Here is a 20,731-nt window from a genome sequence, read left to right on the forward strand (position 1 = left end):
TTTTTTGGGGGGGGGTGTATTGAATTGTATGAGTTCCTTACATATTTTGGACATTAACCCCTTATCAGCTATGTGGTGTGTAAGGTCTAGCCTGTTTTAAGCAAAGCCAAGAGAAGAAAATCTAAGTATGAAAAGAGGAGGCGTCATAAACCGAGATTTCTTCAAAAAGCTGGCTCCCCTGGTACATTTAAAAAACCAGGTTGCAGAAGTAAAACACGAGCAGTCAGTTCTCTGGAACCTGTCTGTGCCGGCAGGAGACACACCTGTAGTTACAAAATGGCGATCTGGGGCGGGCAGGGCCCACAGGGCGTGTGCAGTGTCTGCCCTGCACAGAGGTGCCAGCGAGGTGTCAGTGGGGGTTAGGATTGCCGGCTGTGCGCAGCGGAGCTGGGCCCTGAGGGGTGCTTCTTCACCAGCCGGGGTAACACTAGACTGGCGACAAAGGACAGTGATGCTGATGCCTTTTCTCAGCCCGCTTGGCTGCCCAGGACTTCTGAGCACCCTCTTCCTGTCCGTCCTGCCCCGGCCAGCACACCGCCCCCGCCCCAGCCTCTTCCCATGACAGCCATAACTTGCCCCATCTCTAGGCCAAGAACCTACATTTTCCCCCAAAGTGGGTGAGCAGTGAAAGACTATTCTAGGCAGGCAAGAAATAATTTATTATTACATTTAATTGACTTAAATTACTGTTGTGCAGAGAGGAAAAATGGGAATGAAAATCTCCTGCCTACAGTTCAGGGAGGGGGACATGCCTGGGTGTTCCCCGCCTCCAGGCCTTCTCCCTGGGCTCAGGGTGTGCCCCGCCCCGCCCCCTGCGACTTCACTCCTCTGCTCCCCTAATGAGGCTCCCCAGCAGAGCTGAAAGCATCAGGCTGCTTGTTTCACCCTCTGAGGAGCCGAGGACCTGGGAACCCCAGCTCTGGAATATACACACCCCATCCCAGGGTCCCAGATAGACTGTACGCTTGGGTCAGAAGCTCCCTGAAGGCAGGGTCTGGGTCTGGCTTTGTCCCCTCAGTGGAGCATGGCATAGACGAGGTACCAATGCCTGTTTGTTGAATGAGTAAGCGAATGGCTGATGCAGTAATGAGCAGATTGGTTTTCACTTCCTGCCCCCTTTGACCAAGGGGTCCCATCATGATTCCCACCAGGATGTTTGATGGATTAATTTCCTAGTCCTGCACCTCCTTCCCCCCCACCAGGAGCTCTCTCTTGCTCTTGATCTCAATTTCCTCCATGGATCCCCACGCTGTACCCCAGAGGATCCCCATTAGGATTCTCTCAGTATTTTCTCATAGTCTGTGCCTTCTTGGCCTCCTTGACCCTTTCTTACCTACCTGCCTCTCTCCTGGTCTTAATTTCTACTCCTCTCCGTATTCTTCCTTTCTTTCATCTCCCCTTTTCCTCCCTCCCTCCCCCCTTCTCTTCCCTCCCCTTCCTTCCTTCCTTCTTTCCTTCCTTCCTTCCTTCCTTCCTTCCTTCCTTCCTTCCTTCCTTCCTTCCTTTCTTCCTGCCTTCCTTCCTCCTTTCCTTCCTTCCCTAAATCCCAGCTTTTACTGAAGACTTGCCACAGTGTCAGGCGCCGTGATTTTTCTCATTTAATCCTTCTCAGCCCCAAAGAGTTAGAGCCGGTAGTATCTTCCCATGGTCCAGGTGCTCCAGCCCTGGGACTGAGCCCCTGCCTCCCTCCCACACCCCCACCCCTAGCATGGGTCCTCCAGAAGAGAAGGTGTAGCTTTCTTTTCCCTCTTGACCTCTAGCTCTGGGCTGGGGCTGCAGCCTGGCTCCCCAAGAGCTGCAGTGGGAAGTGGGGGGCGGTGTGTGTGTGGGGCCCTGTCAGCAGGGACTCTGGAAGGGCTTAGTTTGGTTCTCCCGGAAGTAGAGCCTGGCTGGGGCTCTGATCCTGTCTCCTGCCCCTGGGGGCTGCTCAGCGGGGGCTGAGTGTGGCTCCCAGAAACTGGGGAACCACCCCTGAGGGGGGCATCAGCTTCTCTGGGAGACAGCCGAGATGTATGTGGGAGGGGGTGGGGGGGTGGGGGAGACAGAGCGCTCCAGCCACGCAGATGCCACTGTCAGCTGTGCTCTCACCTCAGCCCGCGCTCTGACACGTGCAAAGTGGGGGGATTTCACTGTGGGCCGAACAGGGGTGCCCTTTGAGAAGCTGCCTGTGGAAGGGGATGCGGAGAAGGCTGGGAAGGCAGAGTGAGATCATCTGTCGGCTGCAAATTAGATTCTGTTAGAAAATAGGAGTTTGGAGGCTGATTTTTCTGGAGAAGTAACTGCCTTGCAAGGCCATGGGGGTTGGCTTAAAGGGGACTGCCACCGAGCCGTGAGACTCAGGGCAGAGATTAGCAATGACCATGTAATTGTCCATAAGGTAGGCAATGGCCCTATCTGTTTCTTTGCCTGTGAATTAGATGAAATCAGAAGTTTCCAGATTGGCATCCGGGAGATAGAAAATTCCGTCTCAGGGTCTACTCTGGAGCGTCTGGCTCCGCGGGTCTGAGAGGAAGCGCGGGCCTCTAGTGTTTAATGCTCTCCGGGTAATTCTAAAGTGCCACCAGGTGGAGGCGAACTGAACTAACCCAGTGGTGGGTAACAGGGGCGGTTTTGTCCGCCAGGGACATGTGGCAGTGTCTGGAGGTATTTTTGGTTGCCACGACTGGCATGGTGCTACTGGCATCTCGTGGATAGAGGCCCGGATGCTGCTCGACATCCCAGAATGCACAGCACAGCCCCACGTGTCAACGGTGCTGAGATTGGGAAACCCTGGGCTGGAGGGCTTTGCAGCTTCCCCCAGCTCTGAAAACACCCACCACCTGTCCGTCAAGGAGGTTGGAAAGGAGGAAGGAAGGTGGTGAGGGAGCTCTGGAAAGAATGGGAGAACAAGAGAAAGGGGCCTTCGTGACTGGAAGGGGCCCTGGATCGCACTCTGCCTAGCAAAGCCCATGGCCTTGAGCCAACCGTGTGCCCACCTCCTGGCCTCAGTCTGAGGGCGGGTTCTGGTGGGAATGACTTCTCCTGGGCAATCCTTCCTTTCACTGAGCTCCCCGGGGGTGGGGGCATACAGTGCTCCCTGTCCCCAGGGCCAGCTCCTGAGGCAGGAGGCAGAGTTTTTCTGGGAGCTCTGAAGAAGATGGGGGTCCCTTATCTCTGGGGAGAACAAGGGCTAGAACCTATATGGGGCTGAGTCCTGTGAGCTTTGGGGTGAGCCCACCCTGTCTCACCAGAGCCTTTCCCCACCTCTGTGACAAGGTGCAGCTTGATGAGTGAGAATGAGGAGGGGGAAGGGCTCTGAGTAAACCAAAGGTTGCTGCCCTCCTGGCCATTCTGCCCCCTCCACTCCCACCCCACCCCACCCCATTCTTCCTGCTTCAGCCGGTCAGCCCAGTCCATCCCAGGCTGCTGGAAGAACCTCTCCATCCTCAAGTCCTCACAGCAGGAGCAGAGCATGGCCTGTGGCCAGACCTCAGGAAAAGTGAATCAGGGATCGATCCCCAGCATTGAATTCTGGCCCAAAGGGAGGGCTTTAGACCAAGGCTACTCAGAGAGTGGCCAGGACTGGTGCAGGCTGCAACTGTTGCTGTGAGTAAGCCAGTATTTGGAAACTTTGATAGGAATTTGTCCACATGAGTTGTTAATAGACTCATCTTATTTAATGGAGTCTCTAGACCACATGTGTCAAACACAAGGCCCGCGGGCCAAATCCGTCCCGCCAGGCCTTGCAATGTGGCCCGCACCGCGCTGTCATCACTGCACTCCGCTGCGTTTCCATCACAATGACAGTTTATGACTGTTCAGTAAACCATTCGGCCCTCGATTTAGGCTGGATTTTAGATTTTGGCCCCTTCTCTGATTGAGTTCGACACCCCTACTCTAGACCAAGTATGTCAAACTCTAGGCCTATGGGCCGCATGCCTCATTTATTTGGCCTGAGTTAGCCATTGAGTTTGACATGCTTATCTTTAGGGGCCAAAATCTTGGCCCCTTCTCTGATTGAGTTCGACACCCCTACTCTAGAGTCTTTAGGGGCCAAAATCTAAAATCCAGCCTAAATCGCGGGCCGAATGGTTTACTGAACAGTCATAAACTGTCATTGTGATGGAAATGCAGCGGAGTGCAGTGATGCCAGCGCGGTGCGGGCCACATTGCAAGGCCTGGCGGGACGGATTTGGCCCGCGGGCCTTGTGTTTGACACATGTGGTCTAGAGTCTAGACCTGTGGTCAGCAAACTACGGCTAGCGAGCCACATGCAGCTCTTTGGCTCCTTGAGGGTGGCTCTTCCACAAAAGACCACGGCCTGGGCGAGTCTGTTTTGAAGAAGTGGCATTAGAAGAAGTTTAAATTTAAGAAATTTGGCTCCCAAAAGAAATTCCAATCATTGTACTGTTGATATTTGGCTCTGTTGACTAATGAGTTTGCCGACCACTGGTCTAGACCAATTCAGATGTCATCCAATTCTCCAGGTGAGTCCTGTGGTGCAGGCCGCACAGTCATCAGCACAGTAGGCCCACCTGTCCATCTGCCGCGGGTTGGAAGACACCAATTGGTCCTTCCCCACAGCTGGGTTGAGGAGCCCTACTTCAGCTGGAGGAGAGAGCTCAATGGCTGCCTCATCAGGGAAGGCCCCACGGAGGAAGAGGGTCTTGAATGATGGTTAGGCTCAGTGCCGGAGGGAGGAGTGGGCGGGGAGGGGGGGCAGTGAAGGCTGGGGCAGGGACCTTCCCAGTGAAAGCAGCAGGTCCAAGTCACCACACAGGCATCTCCTCCCCCTTTATTTTCAGTTCCTTCTGAACTCCGCGGGGGGTGTTCTGCCCTGGGGATGGTGGGAGGGTGTGGGAGGGTGTGGGCTCCTTCCACAGACATGCACCAGCAGCCCCCACACCAGGGGTCCATGTGGGGTCTGAGGGAACAGGCCCCCTCTCTTTCTAGGGCTCTCCCGTAGCCCAGGAAGGCTCCAGGCAGCAGGCTAGGGATGGGAAGGTGATTCTTGTAAGACGAGAGGGGGAAGCAGTTCCATCTCTGGCTTCAGAACCAGGGACACATGTTCTCTCCGTGTTAGGAAGAGCGTTCATAGCAAGAATGAACAAAAGGATGCACGGGTCTTTTTCTTGCTATCACTTCTCTGCCCCTCACCCCATTTCTCTCTCTCTCCCCCTCTCTCTCCTCTTTACTCCATAACTTTCTGTCCTGAACTTCTCTTTTTCTCCAACTTTAGCCAGCGGTTTCTATCTTGGCATCACGTCTGGTTTCTCTGTGTGTCTGTCTCTCCCTGCCTGTCTGTCTGTCTGCATGCCCACACCTCATATAATAACATTGTCCACCCTGAGCAGGCCCACCAGCACTCAGCTGGGCATTTGCTTCTGACACTGGGGCCCAGGGCTCCCAGCGCAGGGGGCCTGGGTCTGTGATGGCTGGGCCTTATATAGGCCAGGGCTTTCCCTCAGCCCTTCTCCAGGGTAGCCAGCGCCCTCCGGAACCCCATTCCATCCCAGCCTGCACAACCCAGCCCTTCATCCCCAAGCGGTTCTCCCTCTTCCCCACTTAACTCTGTCCCCACAGCTGGTACTCCTGGAAACCACCCCTGCCAAGGAGGCTGGGAAACACGATCAAGGGGTGGAGGAAGGGGGATAATCCCTGCTTTAAATGAGGGGTGGAGAGGTGGGAGGAGGAAATCTATGCATCCATCTCTCACTCTAGCCTGTCACCCTAGGCAGGCTGCCTTCTTTGTACCTACAGGGATACTGAACAATACCTTGTCCCAACCCTCCCAAAGGTCTCCCAGCACTTTAAAGGTTCGACTGTGTCCCGCTGTGCCTCGCCATGGGTGGCTTCTAGACGGTAGTCAGTCAGTCAGCGTAGAACAACCCCCACCTCCTAATTCTGCAGCCCGGGAAGCAGATGGACCAGTCTGGCCAGTTTCTGTCCTGGGATCTGACCTAGGCGCCCTGGCTCACAGCCAGATTGGCAGGAGGTTGGGAATGATTGACAGGTGGAGGGGGCAGGTGCCACAACTCTCACCTCTGAACACCTCCCTGGGGCTGCTCTCGGAGGCCCAGCGGAGCAAGGGATGGGATCCTGAAATTGCCTGTGTTTCTAGGTCGGAAAGAGTAGCCACAAGATCCCAGAAATGGTTTCATGGCTGCTGAGTGACAGTTGCCAAAGAAAGCGTTTGGCTTAAGCATTGGAGTTGGATATTCTGTGTACAGGGAGCCACCTCTTAGAACTGCCTCTCGACATGCCCACTTCACAGAAAACCCAGTGCGTGTCCATATTCCCCCGTCTTCTCCACTCCTTCCTCCCTGCTGCTTTCCAGCCTCTCAGTTCTGTTGAAGCAGACACCCCTTACTCTGACATGAAATGGTTAATAATCTGTTGATTATGTAGACAGACAGCAGTATGGTGATTACCAGAGGGAAAGGGGGTAGGGGAGGTAGGAGAGGGCAAATGGGGATGGAAGGAGACCTGACTTGGGGTGGTGAACACACAGTACATATAGATGATGTATTATAGATTGTATCCTTGAAGCCTATATACTTTTATTAACCAACATCACCCCAATAAATTCAATAAAAATTAAAAAAATAATCTGTTGCTTAATAGAATCCAGCTAGTTGTTTTCAAAATAATTATTTGTACCAGTGAGCTAGTCATCTTTGTACCAGTGAGTTAGTAATACCCTCCTTACATATCCCTGTTTTTATTGTCAAATGTCTCTATTTTTGTTGTCCCATATCGGAGATGTTCGAGGGCCAATTGCAGGTACATCAGTCCTGTGACCTTTGAGCTCAGCTGACAGCAGGTGGCACCATCCTTTTCCCCAGGGACTGCCCAAAGGACCTGGGGCAGGAGATTTTACACTACCAACCACTCCTTCCTCCACCTCCTATCCCCTCACAACTCCTCTTTGTGGTGGTTTTCCTTGGATTGATAAAATTTGGTAGGATTGACTATGTGCCTACTCTAGCTAATATCTATTAAGCAGTTACTATTGATATGTGCCAGACACTGTGCAATTGTGCTTAATTCCTCACCTGACATTTCATGAAGTTATTCTGATTATTCCATAAAGTAGGTTCTATTTTCCCCCTTTTTGCAGACAAAGAAACTGAGGTTTAGAGTGATAACCTAATTTGCCTAGACTCTAGGGGTGTCGAACTCAATCAGAGAAGGGGCCAAAATCTAAAATCCAGCCTAAATCGCGGGCCGAATGGTTTACTGAACAGTCATAAACTGTCATTGTGATGGAAACGCAGCAGAGTGCAGTGATGACAGCGCGGTGCGGGCCACATTGCAAGGCCTGGCGGGACGGATTTGGCCCGCGGGCCTTGTGTTTGACACATGTGGCCTAGAGCTTCACAGTAGAGTCAGAATTCGAGCCTAGATCTGCTTCACCTGATGGTTTTCATTTGTACAAGGAGAAGCTGTCACATTGAATAGAGTGAGGGGTGGCTGGCCAAGAACAAGTCCAAAGACCAGCATCTAAAAAGGACTTGATGGCCCTGGCTGGTTTGGCTCAGAGAATGGAACGTCAGCCTGTGAACTGAAGGGTCCGGGGTTCGATTCCAGTCAAGGGCACACGCCTGGGTTGCGGGCTCAGTCCTCAGTGGGGGTTAGGGAGACATGCGGGAGGCAGCCAGATCAGTGATTCTCTTTCATCATTGATGTTTCTATCTCTCTCTCTCCTTCTCCTTTCCTCTCTGAAATCAATAAAAATATTAAAAAATAATAATAATAAAAATAAAGGATTGCCGAAACCGATTTGGCTCAGTGGATAGAGCTGAAGGGTCCTGGGTTCGATTCCGGTCAAGGGCATATGCCTTGGTTGCAGGTACATCCCCGGTAGGGGATGTGCAGGTGGCAGCTGGTCGATGTTTCTCTCTAGTCTATTTTTCTAGATCTCTATCTCTGTAAAAAATTAATAAAATATATTTTTTAAAAAGAAAAATAAAATAAAATAAAAAGGACTTCCAAGGGACTCTGCTGATAGGAGACCTTTGTCACTAACAAAGGTCTCCTATACAGGAGTCATTTGTCACTAACAAACCCATTCTTTGAATATAACACTGGAGCTACAATCGCAACCTGGCCTCAGCTTCAAAATGGTCTCCCTCTTCCAGACTCCTGTGCTGCTGAACCCTGCTGGCTGCTGATGCTCTCCAAGGAGCCAAACATTAGAGAGAGTGCAGCATGGGTTTTCCACCTGAGCTCGTCCTCACTGGCCAGTGCCTTGCTTTTCCATAAATCTGTGCCCTCCTTGAGAACTGGACCAGCCCGAGTCATCATGCCCTTCCAGGGCTGGCCATAGCAAATGGGAACGGCGTGGCCTGGCTGTCAGCCCCCTTGCTTACTTCTGGTCGTAGCTAGGCCAGTTGTCCTCACACCCCACGGCAGCCCATGGCCCCACAGTGGGTTCACTCATTTCCCCTTGGTATCCCTCCTGCCAATGCTCCCCTCAAAAACCCGGCTTGCAAAGAAACAATTTGGAAATGACCCAAATGTGCACCGATATAGGGATGCAAAGAACATCCATTCACAGGAAATACGCAGATGCTAACAATCTCCCCCTGGAAGCTCAGGAATAACATGGGACAGACCCAGGCTGTGAAAGAGTAAGCGAGAGGGTGTGTCCGATGGCCAAACCTACACTTGAAAAAGGGCCTGCAGGGATTATTGTTTTTAAATAATTGATATTTTAGAGATAGAAAAGGAGAGAGATAGATGGAAACATCGATGAGAGAGAAACATCAATCAGCTGCCTCCTGCAAGCTCTCTACTTGGGCAACCCAGGCATGTGCCCTGAAAGGTGACCTAGTTCATAGGTCGGCGCTCAATCACAGAGCCACACCAGCTGCGCTGCAGGGATTACCTTTAAATGGTAACAGCTGTGTTAGGAGGGTGAGGTTGCAATAATTTTATCCTCTGGTTTCCAAACTTTGTGTAATGCAGTTAGATTGCTTTTATAATAATGACAACAGCAATAAAAACAGCTTCCCTCCTCAAAACTCATTCTCCTTTAATAATCCACCTGTCACACTCACCAGAACCCACAGTTTTTGAGCTACACTGGGGTCCCCCTTTGAGGAGCTGTGGCTGGTGGGTAGGTGACTTAGGTGCTCCATAGCCCCTCCCCTGGGGATAGAGATAATATTTCACCTGTTTCCTCCTTCACATCCACAAACACAAGCACACCTCATTTCTCCCTCCTTCACACTCACAACCACTCTCTCATGCACACACACACATTTCTCTCATGCACACTCACCCCGTCCCCCCACCCCAAACACACACTCATGTGTTCTTGTCTCAACTCCCTCCTCCAGTTCTCTGTAACCAGTTCAGGGCCCCCGCGTGGATTCTTCCCCAACACTGTTTGACTTGGTGGAACAGAGCTGGATTTTGGATTAACTCCCCTAGATTCATACTTCCATGCCAACGAATTACCTGCGCTCTCATCAGGCAGAGGGTGAAATATAAGTAAGTACTTATAATGTTTTTCTGATAAAAGCTAACAAAACAACACCTTAGAGCCACAGCGCCTGGGTTTAAATTCTGGCTTCAACACTCACTGGCTGTGTCACTTTGAGCAAATTACATAGCCTCTCTGTGCCTCAGTAATAACTCCTACTACTTCCAAGGTCTTTTATGAGGACTAAGCGACTTTTTCTTTTTCTTTTTCCCCAAAGCATATAGAATACCTAGTATGTGGTACATAAATAAAAGAAAGAAAAGTGATTACTTAACTGCAACCAGCATTAGCTGGCCATTCATTCACTGCCTCTCACTCATTCGGTATTTATTGAGCACTTACTGAATTCATTACTATCACTTCACCATCTAATAGGAAAAACACATAGGCATCCACGGGGAAAAAAAATTTTTTTTCTTTTAGAAAAACGTGATAATTCTAAGCAGAGATTTATGCACTATTCTAACAAAGGCCAAAGAAAGAACGTTTACGTGTTAGCAAGTAAACTTAAAAAGGAACAAAAAGAAAAACCCCTACAGTTCAATCAGTTGAATCCATTTAAAACATCAAATTTGGTCTGATTTGTGAGTTTGGTCACACTAGCCTTTTGGAGAATATTGCCTGCCATTCAGTGCTACCTCTTCAACCTCTCTGGGTGTTTTCCTTCCTATCTCCCTCTCCCTTCTTCCTGATCACCCAGAAGATAATCTCTGGGTTCACCCCGTCCTCAGTTAATGGTTGGTGAAGGGCATATGGGTCTCATTGAACCAACCCTCAGTCATTTTATGTATTTTTAATATATATTTTTACTGATTTCAGAGAGAAAGAGAGAGAGAGAAACATCAATGATGAGAGAGAATCCTTGATCAGCTGCCTCCTGCATGCCCCATGCTGGCGATGGAGCAGCAACCCAAGCATATGCCCTGATGGGACTCGACCTGTGATCTCCTGGTTCATAGGTGGACACTGAACCACTGAGCCACCCGGGCTGGGCAATCCTGAGTCATTTAAAAAACAAACAAACTATATTTAAAATAAATAAATAAATAAATAAAAATAAAAAATAAAAAACAAACTTATAAATATTTGGGAGAAGGGGAAAAGAGGATGGAGAAGCCCCAGGAACTCGTAAGATGGCAACTTGATGGAATGGCAGCAGTTCCGTTTTCAAATCTTCGTGGTGTCCCTCAAACCACCTTGTGACTTGGTATAGGTACAGTTGGTTTAATAACGGATGGAAAACCCCCTTTCAATTCTTGTGAATGTAACCGCGTTTCAATGCACTGAACCCAGTCAAGCAGGCTCAGACCGTGGACCCTGCGGAGCCCGGATCCTCAGGCGCGAGCCCTGAGGAGCTTCCCGGCCGCAACGCGGAGGCCCACCCGCCTCTCCCTCCGTCTGGGGCTGGCGTGCCCACACCCCGCGCTGGGAACCCGCTTTGGAAAACGCTGGGCGATGGCCAGTGGCGGCTGTCACCGTCCACCCTAGCCCTTCCCGACGCACCCCGCCCGAGGGCTGCCCCCACCCGCCCCGAACTTCAGCCGGCAGACGCTGGACTTGCGGGCTGGCGACTTTCCTAAACTCCGGGCGCCGGCATGCATCGCCAGACCCGGGGCAGGAGGAGCCGGCACGGGCGACTGCGCAGCTCGGGGACCGAGTGCTAAGGCTGCGCTCCCGCGGGGGCCGGCGCCCGGAGGAGCTGCACCCCGCGCCGGTGCACCGTCTCCTCCCCGACACTGCGATAGGGCTCCAAGGCTCCAAGGCTCGGAGGCACGGGGGACAGTTATTTCCTCGGATCTGTAGCTCTTCGCGGAGGGAAGGGGCAGGAAGAGACAGGGCGGGGTGTGCAGAGTGGGGGAGTCATGCAAGGGTGCTGGGGCCGGTAGGCGCGTGCGGAGCCCATCTCCGGAGCCCCCAGACCCGGGCCAGGTCTGCATTGGAGGGGTGGGTAGGAGGTGGAACCAAGCTAGGACTTGCAAAGCCTAAAGCGATGTCTCCTCACGAAGCTGGTTCCCCGGGTGGGCGGACCCCTCCCCCGACAACATCCCGGCAGCTTTGCCAGCACGATTCCTTCCTTTTTTCACCTGGGTTCTCCCCCACCCACCCCACGCCGGCTCCAAAGGTCCAGAGAGAGAGGGATGGGGCTGCCCCTCAAACCCCGGCCGCGCCCAGACCTGGGCTCAGCTCTGTCCAGAGATTCCCCCCATCCATCCACGGTCCACCCACGTCCCGCGCCAGCCCCAGGCTGGGGGCGGCCGCCTCGAGGGCGGGCCGGCTCCGCTTACCTTGAGGAGCCGGAGCCGCGGGCGCCGTCCCATCCTCGGGCTGCTCGGTCACCGTGCAGAGCGCCCGGGTCCCTCGGACATCCCAGAGGAGCGCGCGGGGGTGCGGGCTCGGGCGGGCGGGGGGAGCGGCTGGGCTCCTCTGTCGCCGCCCGCCGGCCCGGCAGGCTCTCGCTCTCCCCTTCCTACGAAAGTCCGGCTCTCCTTTAGCTCCTGCCCGCCCGGAGCCCGCCTCGCCTCCGCCGCCTCCCCCTCGGTCCGCCCAGCCACTCGCCTCGGCTCCCCGCCCCCTCTCCGCGGCGTCCCTCCCCTCCCCTCCCCTCTCTCCGTCTCCCCTCCACTTCGGTCCCTCCTCTGTGCTTCCCCCTCTGTTCCCTCCCGCCTCCCAGTCTTCTCCTCTCCCCGGGGCCTGCTCCGAGCGCCCCAGCCGCGCTGACCCCCTTTCCCTGCGCCCGCCCGCCCGGGTTTGCAGCAACCGGCGGGACTCGCTGGCAGCGGTGGCGGCCGCTGCAGTCTAGGGAGAAGCCAGGGATTGGGAGGGGTGGGGAGGGGGGGATGGAGAGGACGGGAAAGGAGGCGGCCTCCCACTTCCCCCCGACTTTCACTAGGGGCCTGGGGAGTCCAAGGAGTCTGGGGGAGACTTGGGGGACCCAGGCATATCTGAGAGAGAGGCTATTGGAGGCTGGAGAATAGGGCAGCCCAGACTGAGCAGAGCCTCCTCGGAAACCAGGTGAAGACATGGGCATTGCGTTTGGGCCGTTCCCGCCCTGCAGCCGGCCAGGACAGGGTCCCGCCAACCCTCACTGCAGCCGGGGGCTCTGGGCCCTGCCCCCAGCGCCTTCAGCATGGACGCGCCGGGTGCGCGCAGAGAGGGGAAAGCTCTGCGAGGGTACCCTTCTCATTCATTCATTCATTCATTCATTCATTTTAATTCATTTGTTTGCTCGTTCGTTCGTTCATTCATTCATTCATTCATTCAACAAACTAAACGCCTGCCCAGGGGCTGGACCTGGTAACCCCAAGAAAGGGGTAGAGGGCGGTGACCTGTAAGACTAGCCGGCGACTGAACGCTGCAGAAGGGGCAGCGGGCGCGCAATGCGTTACAGCAGGGAAAAGCACCTAGGAATCCAGGGGCAGGGCAGGGAGGAGACCACAGCGCCCCCTTTTGGCCGAGCCTCCAGGGTAGAGTCAGCCAGCCGCCTGGCCAGACCTCGGGTCTTCATCCGCCTGGGCTAATTATCTCCCAAGTGCACCCCCCAACCCTAGAGAGCAGCTCACGTCTCCTCCAGCGCTTCCTGCTGGACAGAACTGGCTTTTCCTACCGCTTTTTTCCTTCTCCCGGCAGAGCGCGTTTCCAGAGTGGTGGCTTTGAAGTCAAACTCTGAACCCAATTGCCCTGGCTCTGTGCCCCGCCGTGCTCACCCTCTTCCTCCCCTCCACCCACTTCTCAGCACATTTGAGCCAGGGCCAGTGCGTTCATGGGTCCAACTGGCTCTTCATTTAGAAAGGGAGTTATTGTAAGAGGGTTTTTGATCCAATATGCAATTTACTCGCGAGGACACTGAGGCCCACAGATGGTAGTGTCCAAAGCCACAGAGCTCGTAAGCCTAGCCTTCAGCCTCCTGATTCCCAGCTCCACCTGCCCTGATGAGGTTTGGGGCTCTGAAGTGCGGAGGGACATTGTCTGGATGCCAGCTGGTCACTCTGGCTTAGCCACACAGGGTGGCATTTTCTGGCTAAAGCACTCAGTCTAGAGTCTTGCAAAACCCCCATTTGGTTAGTGCCCCAGAGTTGGTCTTGCTGAATTTGGCACTGACTCACCCCAACCAATCCCAGAAGAGATGAGTGTACCAACCAGATTGCCAATTTATTGTTCTCCACAAAATTGGCAGGTGGTCTAGTGTAGTGCAGTTCTGGAGTCAGACGGCCTGAGTTTGAGGCTTGGCTCTTCTGCTTTCAAGCTGTATGAGCCTGGGACTTATTTAATGGTGCTTCAATTTTCTGATCTTTAAATATTTTTTTTAAATTTGATTTTAGAGGGAGAGCAAGGGGGAGGGAGAGATAGATAGACAGACAGACAGATAGATAGATCGATGAGAGAGTAACATCAACATTGAGATCAGTTGCCTCCTGCATGCTCCCCTCCCCACTGGGGACCGAACCTGCAACACCAGCATGTGCTCTGACCTGGAAATGAACAGGTGACCTCTTGGTGCATGAGTCGATGCTCAACCACTGAACCACACTGGCTGGGCCAATTTTCTTGCCTTTAAAATGGGGTTAGGTAGGTTTAAATGAACTATTATTTTTAAATGACTAAAACTGGTGCCTGGTCCATCACAAGGGCATAAAGAAGGTTAGCTATAGTCACCATCCCTATCATCATCATCATTATCAAGGTGACCAGATGCTCAGATGGATGTGCAGCATGGTCCCTCCCTCTAGGCAATTCTTTGTGGAAAGCAGAATTCCTGATGAGAAGGTCACAGCAGCAGGAGATTGTGGAATCAGAGAAGAGAAAGCTGGCGGTCCTCAGGGAGGTTTGCCCAGACACTGCAGAGGCATCGCTCCCCAGCCCTGCCCGAGACCTTGGAGCTGGCTCTCCTGGACCAGACAGCTCCAGATTTCAAGATTTCATGTTTTTCTCTGCTTATTACACATCATCAACTTTTGTCTTTCTGAGCCCCTTAATCTTCCTCTGATTTGATCTTTAAATATGGTAATGCCATCGATCAAACTGTAATCAAGTCTTGCTCTTGCTGCCTTTTTGGCCTGGGATTCAGACCTTCTCTTTCTAAAGTGGTAGCTACAGATGGCACATTTTATCCTCTTTTTCCCCCGCTTGAGCTGAGAGGAGGAAGGCTACTGTATCACTTCATGACCTACTTATTTATGGTTTTGGCCTTGACCGCCCCAGGGGGATTATGAGAGCCTCGTGTTTAACACCCCTGCTGAGAAAGGATTCCATATCTCCTTTCATTTGTCCCGAAACTGCATCCTTCCACCTTCAAGATCCCAACTTTCATCCGCTCAGATGCCACTTGCCAAGGCCTTCCATGCTTACCCCCTTTCAAACTCCCCCCTCCTCCAGCCCCTCCAGCCTGCTGGCTTAGGGTGATCTCCTTAGGCAGCCTCTCCACACCCTCCTCAGAGCAGCCTTCTGCTCCATTCCAGCATTCTCTCCCCAGCTTGACCCTTTGCAAACTCTCTTCTGACCCCTCTCTGTTCTTCTCTTCCTGCTTAGGCCCATACCACTGACAGCTTTCATTCCTTTAACCTGCCAGATTTGGGGGGAGGGGCGGAAAAGAGAAAATATGAGAAATCTGAACAGGTATAAAAGACAATTCCATGTCCTTCAGATGTGGTAACAAGTAGTGATGGGTAGGACCCAGCAAGTGAGGGCTGAGTCTACAGGATTTCATTGGCTTTAACCATGAATATTCCAGTGAGGTCAACTATCTGGTACCATACTTCTCAACCATACTTCTTGTGCCAAAGAAAAGGCTATTGATTTTTAAATTTCTAATCTATTGTAGAATGATACTATCGCAAAATACAGTGGGGATGAATTACTAGGAAAATGACCTAAGAAGAAAGACATACAAAATAAAAGTTCAGGCTTTAAAACTATTAGGTCTAATGAACATAAAACACTCGGTCAAATTGCTCTAAAATGTCTAACTCAATTTCTGTGCTCACCTTATCATGAACTGGCATCAAATAGTTTGCAGACAGGTCATGCTTGGACTAGCACTGGTCTAGAATGATTCTGAAGTATGAGGTCAGGGAAATGGCAGCTTATAAAACTGCGTGGACATCAAGGGAGATGGTGTTAATTACTCCATTCATCTGTGCATTTATTCAACCAACATTTAATGAGCAGCAACTATGTGCCAGTCACTGTTGGATGCTAAGGCTAATAAAGATTAATAAAACGGGGCCCTAGCCCTCAAGGTGTTCACAGACTTGAAGAGGAGACAGCCACTTCAATGAATAATTAAAAGCCAGTAAAATTAGGTCAATAATAGACTGTGGGCATGGAGGCAGAAATATTAATTCTGCCTGGGGTCAACAGAAAAGGGGTCAGAGATATTAATTCTGCCTGGGGTCAACCTTTAGTTCTGGGGTCCAGAGGCAGATCTTTAAACACCCATGGCCAACTGGCATGCAATAAATACTAGTAAGTTATCTTGTGTAAAATGCTTAGCATGGTTTCTGGCACATACTGAGTGCTCCCAAAGTATTAGCTGTTTTTTATTATTAAATCTAATACATCATCATCATCATTGCCAATCATCATCCGTCCAGATCTACCAAGCACTATGCTGAACTTGGCTTGGGGCTGTGGGGTTATAGGTAGCTTGGCTGAGGGAAGAGGGCAAACTGGTCTTAACCCAGCCCCTTTGTCGGAGGGAAGATTTTCTAGAGGAGGTGGGAGTTGGTATTGAAGGAAATGGGTATGAACAGATGAAAACAGAGAGAGACCTTCAAGGCAGGAGGGTCCCTTAGAGACACACAGCCGGAGGAACAAGTATGAGGCCACGGGAGGAGACTGGTCTGATGATGGGGGCGCAGTGGCTGGGAAGGCCCGGCAGAGGTGGAGGCAGACAGTGCTGGGCTGAGGGTCTCCTTGGATAAGGGGCTTGAAATGATTCATTCTCTCATTTAGAACAACAGATAACAGCAATACTGATGAAGGTTTGCATGACAGTTGGTAACATGCAAAGCCCTTTCACAAACATTTTCTCGTTTAATCCTTATAACAACCCCGTGAAAGAGGTATTAATAACCTCACTTTACAGATGAGAAAGCTGAGCTCAGAAGCTGATCCCTGTCCAAGGTCACACAGCTGTCTTTGGCACAGGATGCGTTGCAACCTGATGTCCCCAGCTCCCGCTCCAGATATTTCCCAGGGTACCACTGAAAGGTGGACCGAGCCTAGACCCCCAGGGAGCAGGGATGCCACCCAGGATACCTTGGCTCCAGGAAAATGGTGTTCTAGTATTTCCATTTTTCTTTTCGCAGTGGATGGACAAAGGGAGGGGCAGAGACAAGTTCAGGACAGTTTGGTAGTGACTGCAGGTAGGGCTGGGCCACTCAGCCACAGAGGGCTCCTTGGGTGACCTATAGGCTTCTCCTTCTCCTCTACTCAAGTCTGAGTCTGTATCAATAGTGGGCAAGAGTGCTTAATCTGGGCACAACAGCCATATTTTTGCATTTATTAAGTGTGGCTGAGAGGGCCACTGAAGGTGTTTATTTTGAAGAAAAATCTGAAAGGTTGACCCCCTGGGAATGTCCTGGAAGTGAAAACAGATCAAAGGTGCCAGACAGATGTGCAGAGTCAAAAGGAAAGGCACACACTCATACACCTTTACAGAGAAATAGCATCCCTCTAGCCTAGACCAGTTATTCTCAACCTGGTGCTTCTGCCCCCAGAGAACGTTTAGGCAATGCCTAGAGACGTTTCTGGTTGCAACAATGAGGGAAGAACTATAAGTGGGTGGAGGTTAGGAATATCACAAAACATCCCATAATGCACCGGTCAGCCTCCTCAGCAAAGCGTTATCTGGTTCAACATATCCATAGTGCTGAGGTTGAGGCACCATGACCTAGCAATAGGTTGGTACCATGGACAGCAGAAATCCAGGCTTTCCATGGGGCTATGATGCAAACCTAGATTTTCTGTTCTGCCTGCAAATCACGGAAAATCAAGGGGTCTCCACTCTACATGTCCCGAACGCCATCATTTCCAAAACACAGAAGCCTCAGGGAAGCTACTGGGGTAACACCAGTGGTGGGGGTGTCCTGCTTAAGGACCCTGATCCCTGCTGGTAGTTAGTAGAGCCAGGACTTGAGGACTCTGGGGTCTTCTATGAATATTCCTCACTCTCCTACCCCCAGCCCTCCCCCAGGCGAGCACTCAGCCCTCCCCCTCCACCCTTTGTATAGATACAGTTTGTCCCTTTTCTGCTGGTCTAAATTGGCAAGGTGCTATTGTTTCCCTTTTCCAGGTGGGCACACTGAAGTCTAGAGGTTAAAAAATACAATGTGCCTGTCTGTTTCTCCGAATCGCTGGGAGCTGCTCCTGTAGGGCAGAGACTGCTTCCCATTCATCTCCTCGGTCCCAGCCTCTGGCAAAGTCCTGGTCTCAGCAGATGCCAAATGGAATGTTTGCAGTTCATTGTGCCAGTGGATTGGACCCCAGGCTCCTGCCTCCAGGCTGTGCCCTCTGTAGGCACCTATCCTCTTCTGGATCTTCCTCATCCCCACTGCTGATGTTTGGCTCACCCAGCCATGGTTGGGACCCCCCAAAAAAATTTTTTAAAAAAATTCTTAATTTTTTTTTTATTTTAAATTATTGATTTCAGAGAGGAAGGGAGAGGGAAAAAGAGAAACCTCAAAGATGAGAGAGAATCATTGGACGCCACCACACTGGGGATTGAGCCCGCAACCCGGGCATGTGCCCTGAAAAGGAATCGAACCCGAATTTTCTGGTTCATAGGTTGATGCTCAACCCCTGAGCCACACCAGCAGGGCATTGTAGCTTCTTGATGTGAAAACACAGCACTGAGCCTTAGCCCGGGCTTTTTATTCTTTCCCTCCTCTTCCCTCCGGCATTCCAAAAAGACTCAGGACAGAACAGATTATTCCTCTAGATTCCTGGCAATGTCTTCACTGCCCCCAGAGAAGCCATGCAAACTGGCACCGCTGAGCTTCTCTGCCACTTACAATTCACAGATCAAGACAAAGCGAGGCTGAGACACATCAACCAGCGGCAATTTAAAGAAGCCCAAACACCAAACCTGTAAATAATATGGGAAGGGAGGAAGTGAGTAGGAATAGCAATGAAAGAAGATTGGCCGTGACTTGTCAACTGAATCTGGGTGATGGGTACATGGGGGCTTATGGTAACATTTTGTCTATTATTATGCATTTAAAAATTCATAGCATATGAATGCTGCCTGGGATCCCTTAGGAAGCCCATAGGCCAGGGTTTTATTGTATGTGAGACCCCAAGGTTCCAAAGAGACACCTCAGGACTGAAGTTAGAGGTGGAGGAGGGAGTAGTGATGGGGAGACTGAGGAGAGAGCTCTGAGGCTGCACTTTTGTGTGAACCAGTTTTACAGACTGGAGTTCTAGAAAAGCTCTCATTTTGGGATTTCATCTTCCAGAAGAGGAAGCAATTTTTCCAAGAGCAGGTGGACAGACTCTGCACTGCACCAAACTGCCTTCCTCAGGCCTGGCAAGGCGCTGCTATCCCTGCAAGACTCAGTGGACCTGAGGCCTAGGTCCCGTGAGCCATGGTGGGGTTGGGGACTGGGCCGTGCCATCCCTGCCTTGAGGTGCCTGTGGGTATGCTGCCTCCCGTGAGCCACTCGTTGCCTGATTTTCAAAGCCAGGCCTGTGGCTCAGAGCCAGCTTTGCCCGCTGCCATCTGGCCAGGCCCCTGTGGCTCAGCTGGATGGGGGCCAGCACCTCTAGGCATGCCTGAGCCGTAGAAGTGCTGACCAGGGCTGGCCACACAGTGGCAGCTCATTTCAGAAGAGGAAGGCCTCGTGCTTGCCCCTTCCTGAGTCCCTTCTGCATGACAACACCGGCCTGAGACTGGCCACATGGCTCCATCCCCATGTGGTCGTGCAAGGGAGTGACAAGGTCTGAAGTTATTAAGTCCCACCTGCAGGCCTGGTTGGGGAGGAGCACAGAGGGCTCCTGAGTCATGGGGTAGCAGAGGGAGAAAACCTATGAGACAGGTGGGGGATCCATTCACAGGATATAGAGCCTAGTAAGACTCATGAGGGCACAAGTGAGAGTGGGCATGCCATTGATGAAGCAGGTCATTATGGCTGTGTAGGGGACCTCCCATTTGCCCTCCACATCTACCCTCCACCTTTCCCTACCTGCTCTGTGCCCCAGGGCTGGCCTGATTGCTTGAATGGGCTTCCTCACCCTCCCACTTCCTAGTGGGTCTAGCCAATAGGAAGACTCATCTATAAATAAGCAGAAGGGAGGAGAACTTATCCCACCATCTTTCTCTCTCTGTGGGGTGGCCATGGGCTGGCTCTATCCCTGATGCTCTCATGGCAACCTCTCTCCATGATTGTCCTTCAGGGTTTTGCTAACTTCCTTCTCCCTGGTCCCCTTGGCTCTAAAAACAGTTAGCTTTCCCTGGCCTCAGAATACTGCGTGACACCTTGTGGTCTGACTCCTCAGTCTGTATAAACATTTATAAACAGTCCATTTAGTAAACGCTTCTCAAATGATTGGATTCAAGTGGGCCATCTGTTTCCTGTTAAGACCTTGGTTGATGCAGGCTGCTCAGAGCTGAGCTTGCAAATGCGAGTACACAATGAATCTTTTCTTGTGTGTAACCCCAGTGAACTGGAGGGACATGAGGCCTCCCCAGGGAGCCTGGCTGAACAGACAGGACAAGGGGTAAAGGCAGGATGTGAGGCAACCCGAAACAAATGAGCAGAGACACCAACGGAGGGCAGCCTGCTAGACCCGTGGTTGGTAGAGGTGTTAGGGGGACACCAAGGGGTCTCCCCAAACCTCACTAGAAGGATATGGTTATGGGGGAGGGGAGAGCAGGAGGCAGAGGGCTCCAAGACAAAGCGGCAGTGCCGAGCTCTGCCTGCACCTCTCCAGCTGTGAACTGCGTGACTCCAGGGGTGCCCTGGGGCCTGGACCTGCGGCTGCTAAGCTCCCAAGGATGGGCTCCATTGGCTGGTCAAGAACCTCCTACCAACATACCTTCCCTGCCTCTCTCTGGGTTCTCCCTGTAAACATCTGGTGGACGCCAGAATGAGTCCTGGACACCTCCAGCTCCTTGCCATGGAGCCTTCCCCCAGCTTTGCTGGCTGCCTGGTGCCTGCCCTTCTCCAAAGCAGCTAGACCCCCTCTCTGGAGTCCAGGCCCACTTCTTCCCTGCACCAGGCCCCACCTGCCTTCCAATCCCCAAACCTGCCTTCCAGTCCTGGC

At 52.1% G+C, this 20,731-nt stretch overlaps 1 protein-coding gene across 1 annotated transcript in view; it reads right to left on the reverse strand.

Annotated features, from left to right (window-relative positions):
• CRHR1 (corticotropin releasing hormone receptor 1) overlaps positions 1–12,013 on the reverse strand; it is a 39,962-nt gene extending 27,949 nt beyond the window's left edge. Inside the window, exon 1 of the mRNA XM_036451721.2 lies at positions 11,755–12,013. Coding sequence (XP_036307614.1) covers positions 11,755–11,787 — 33 coding nt within the window. The 5' untranslated portion in view covers positions 11,788–12,013. The remainder of the gene's footprint in view (positions 1–11,754) is intronic.
• Positions 12,014–20,731: the final 8,718 nt, after the last annotated feature.

The sequence above is a fragment of the Pipistrellus kuhlii genome, unplaced genomic scaffold (genome assembly GCF_014108245.1).
Source record: "Pipistrellus kuhlii isolate mPipKuh1 unplaced genomic scaffold, mPipKuh1.p scaffold_m20_p_22, whole genome shotgun sequence".
NCBI classification, from domain to species: domain Eukaryota; kingdom Metazoa; phylum Chordata; class Mammalia; order Chiroptera; family Vespertilionidae; genus Pipistrellus; species Pipistrellus kuhlii.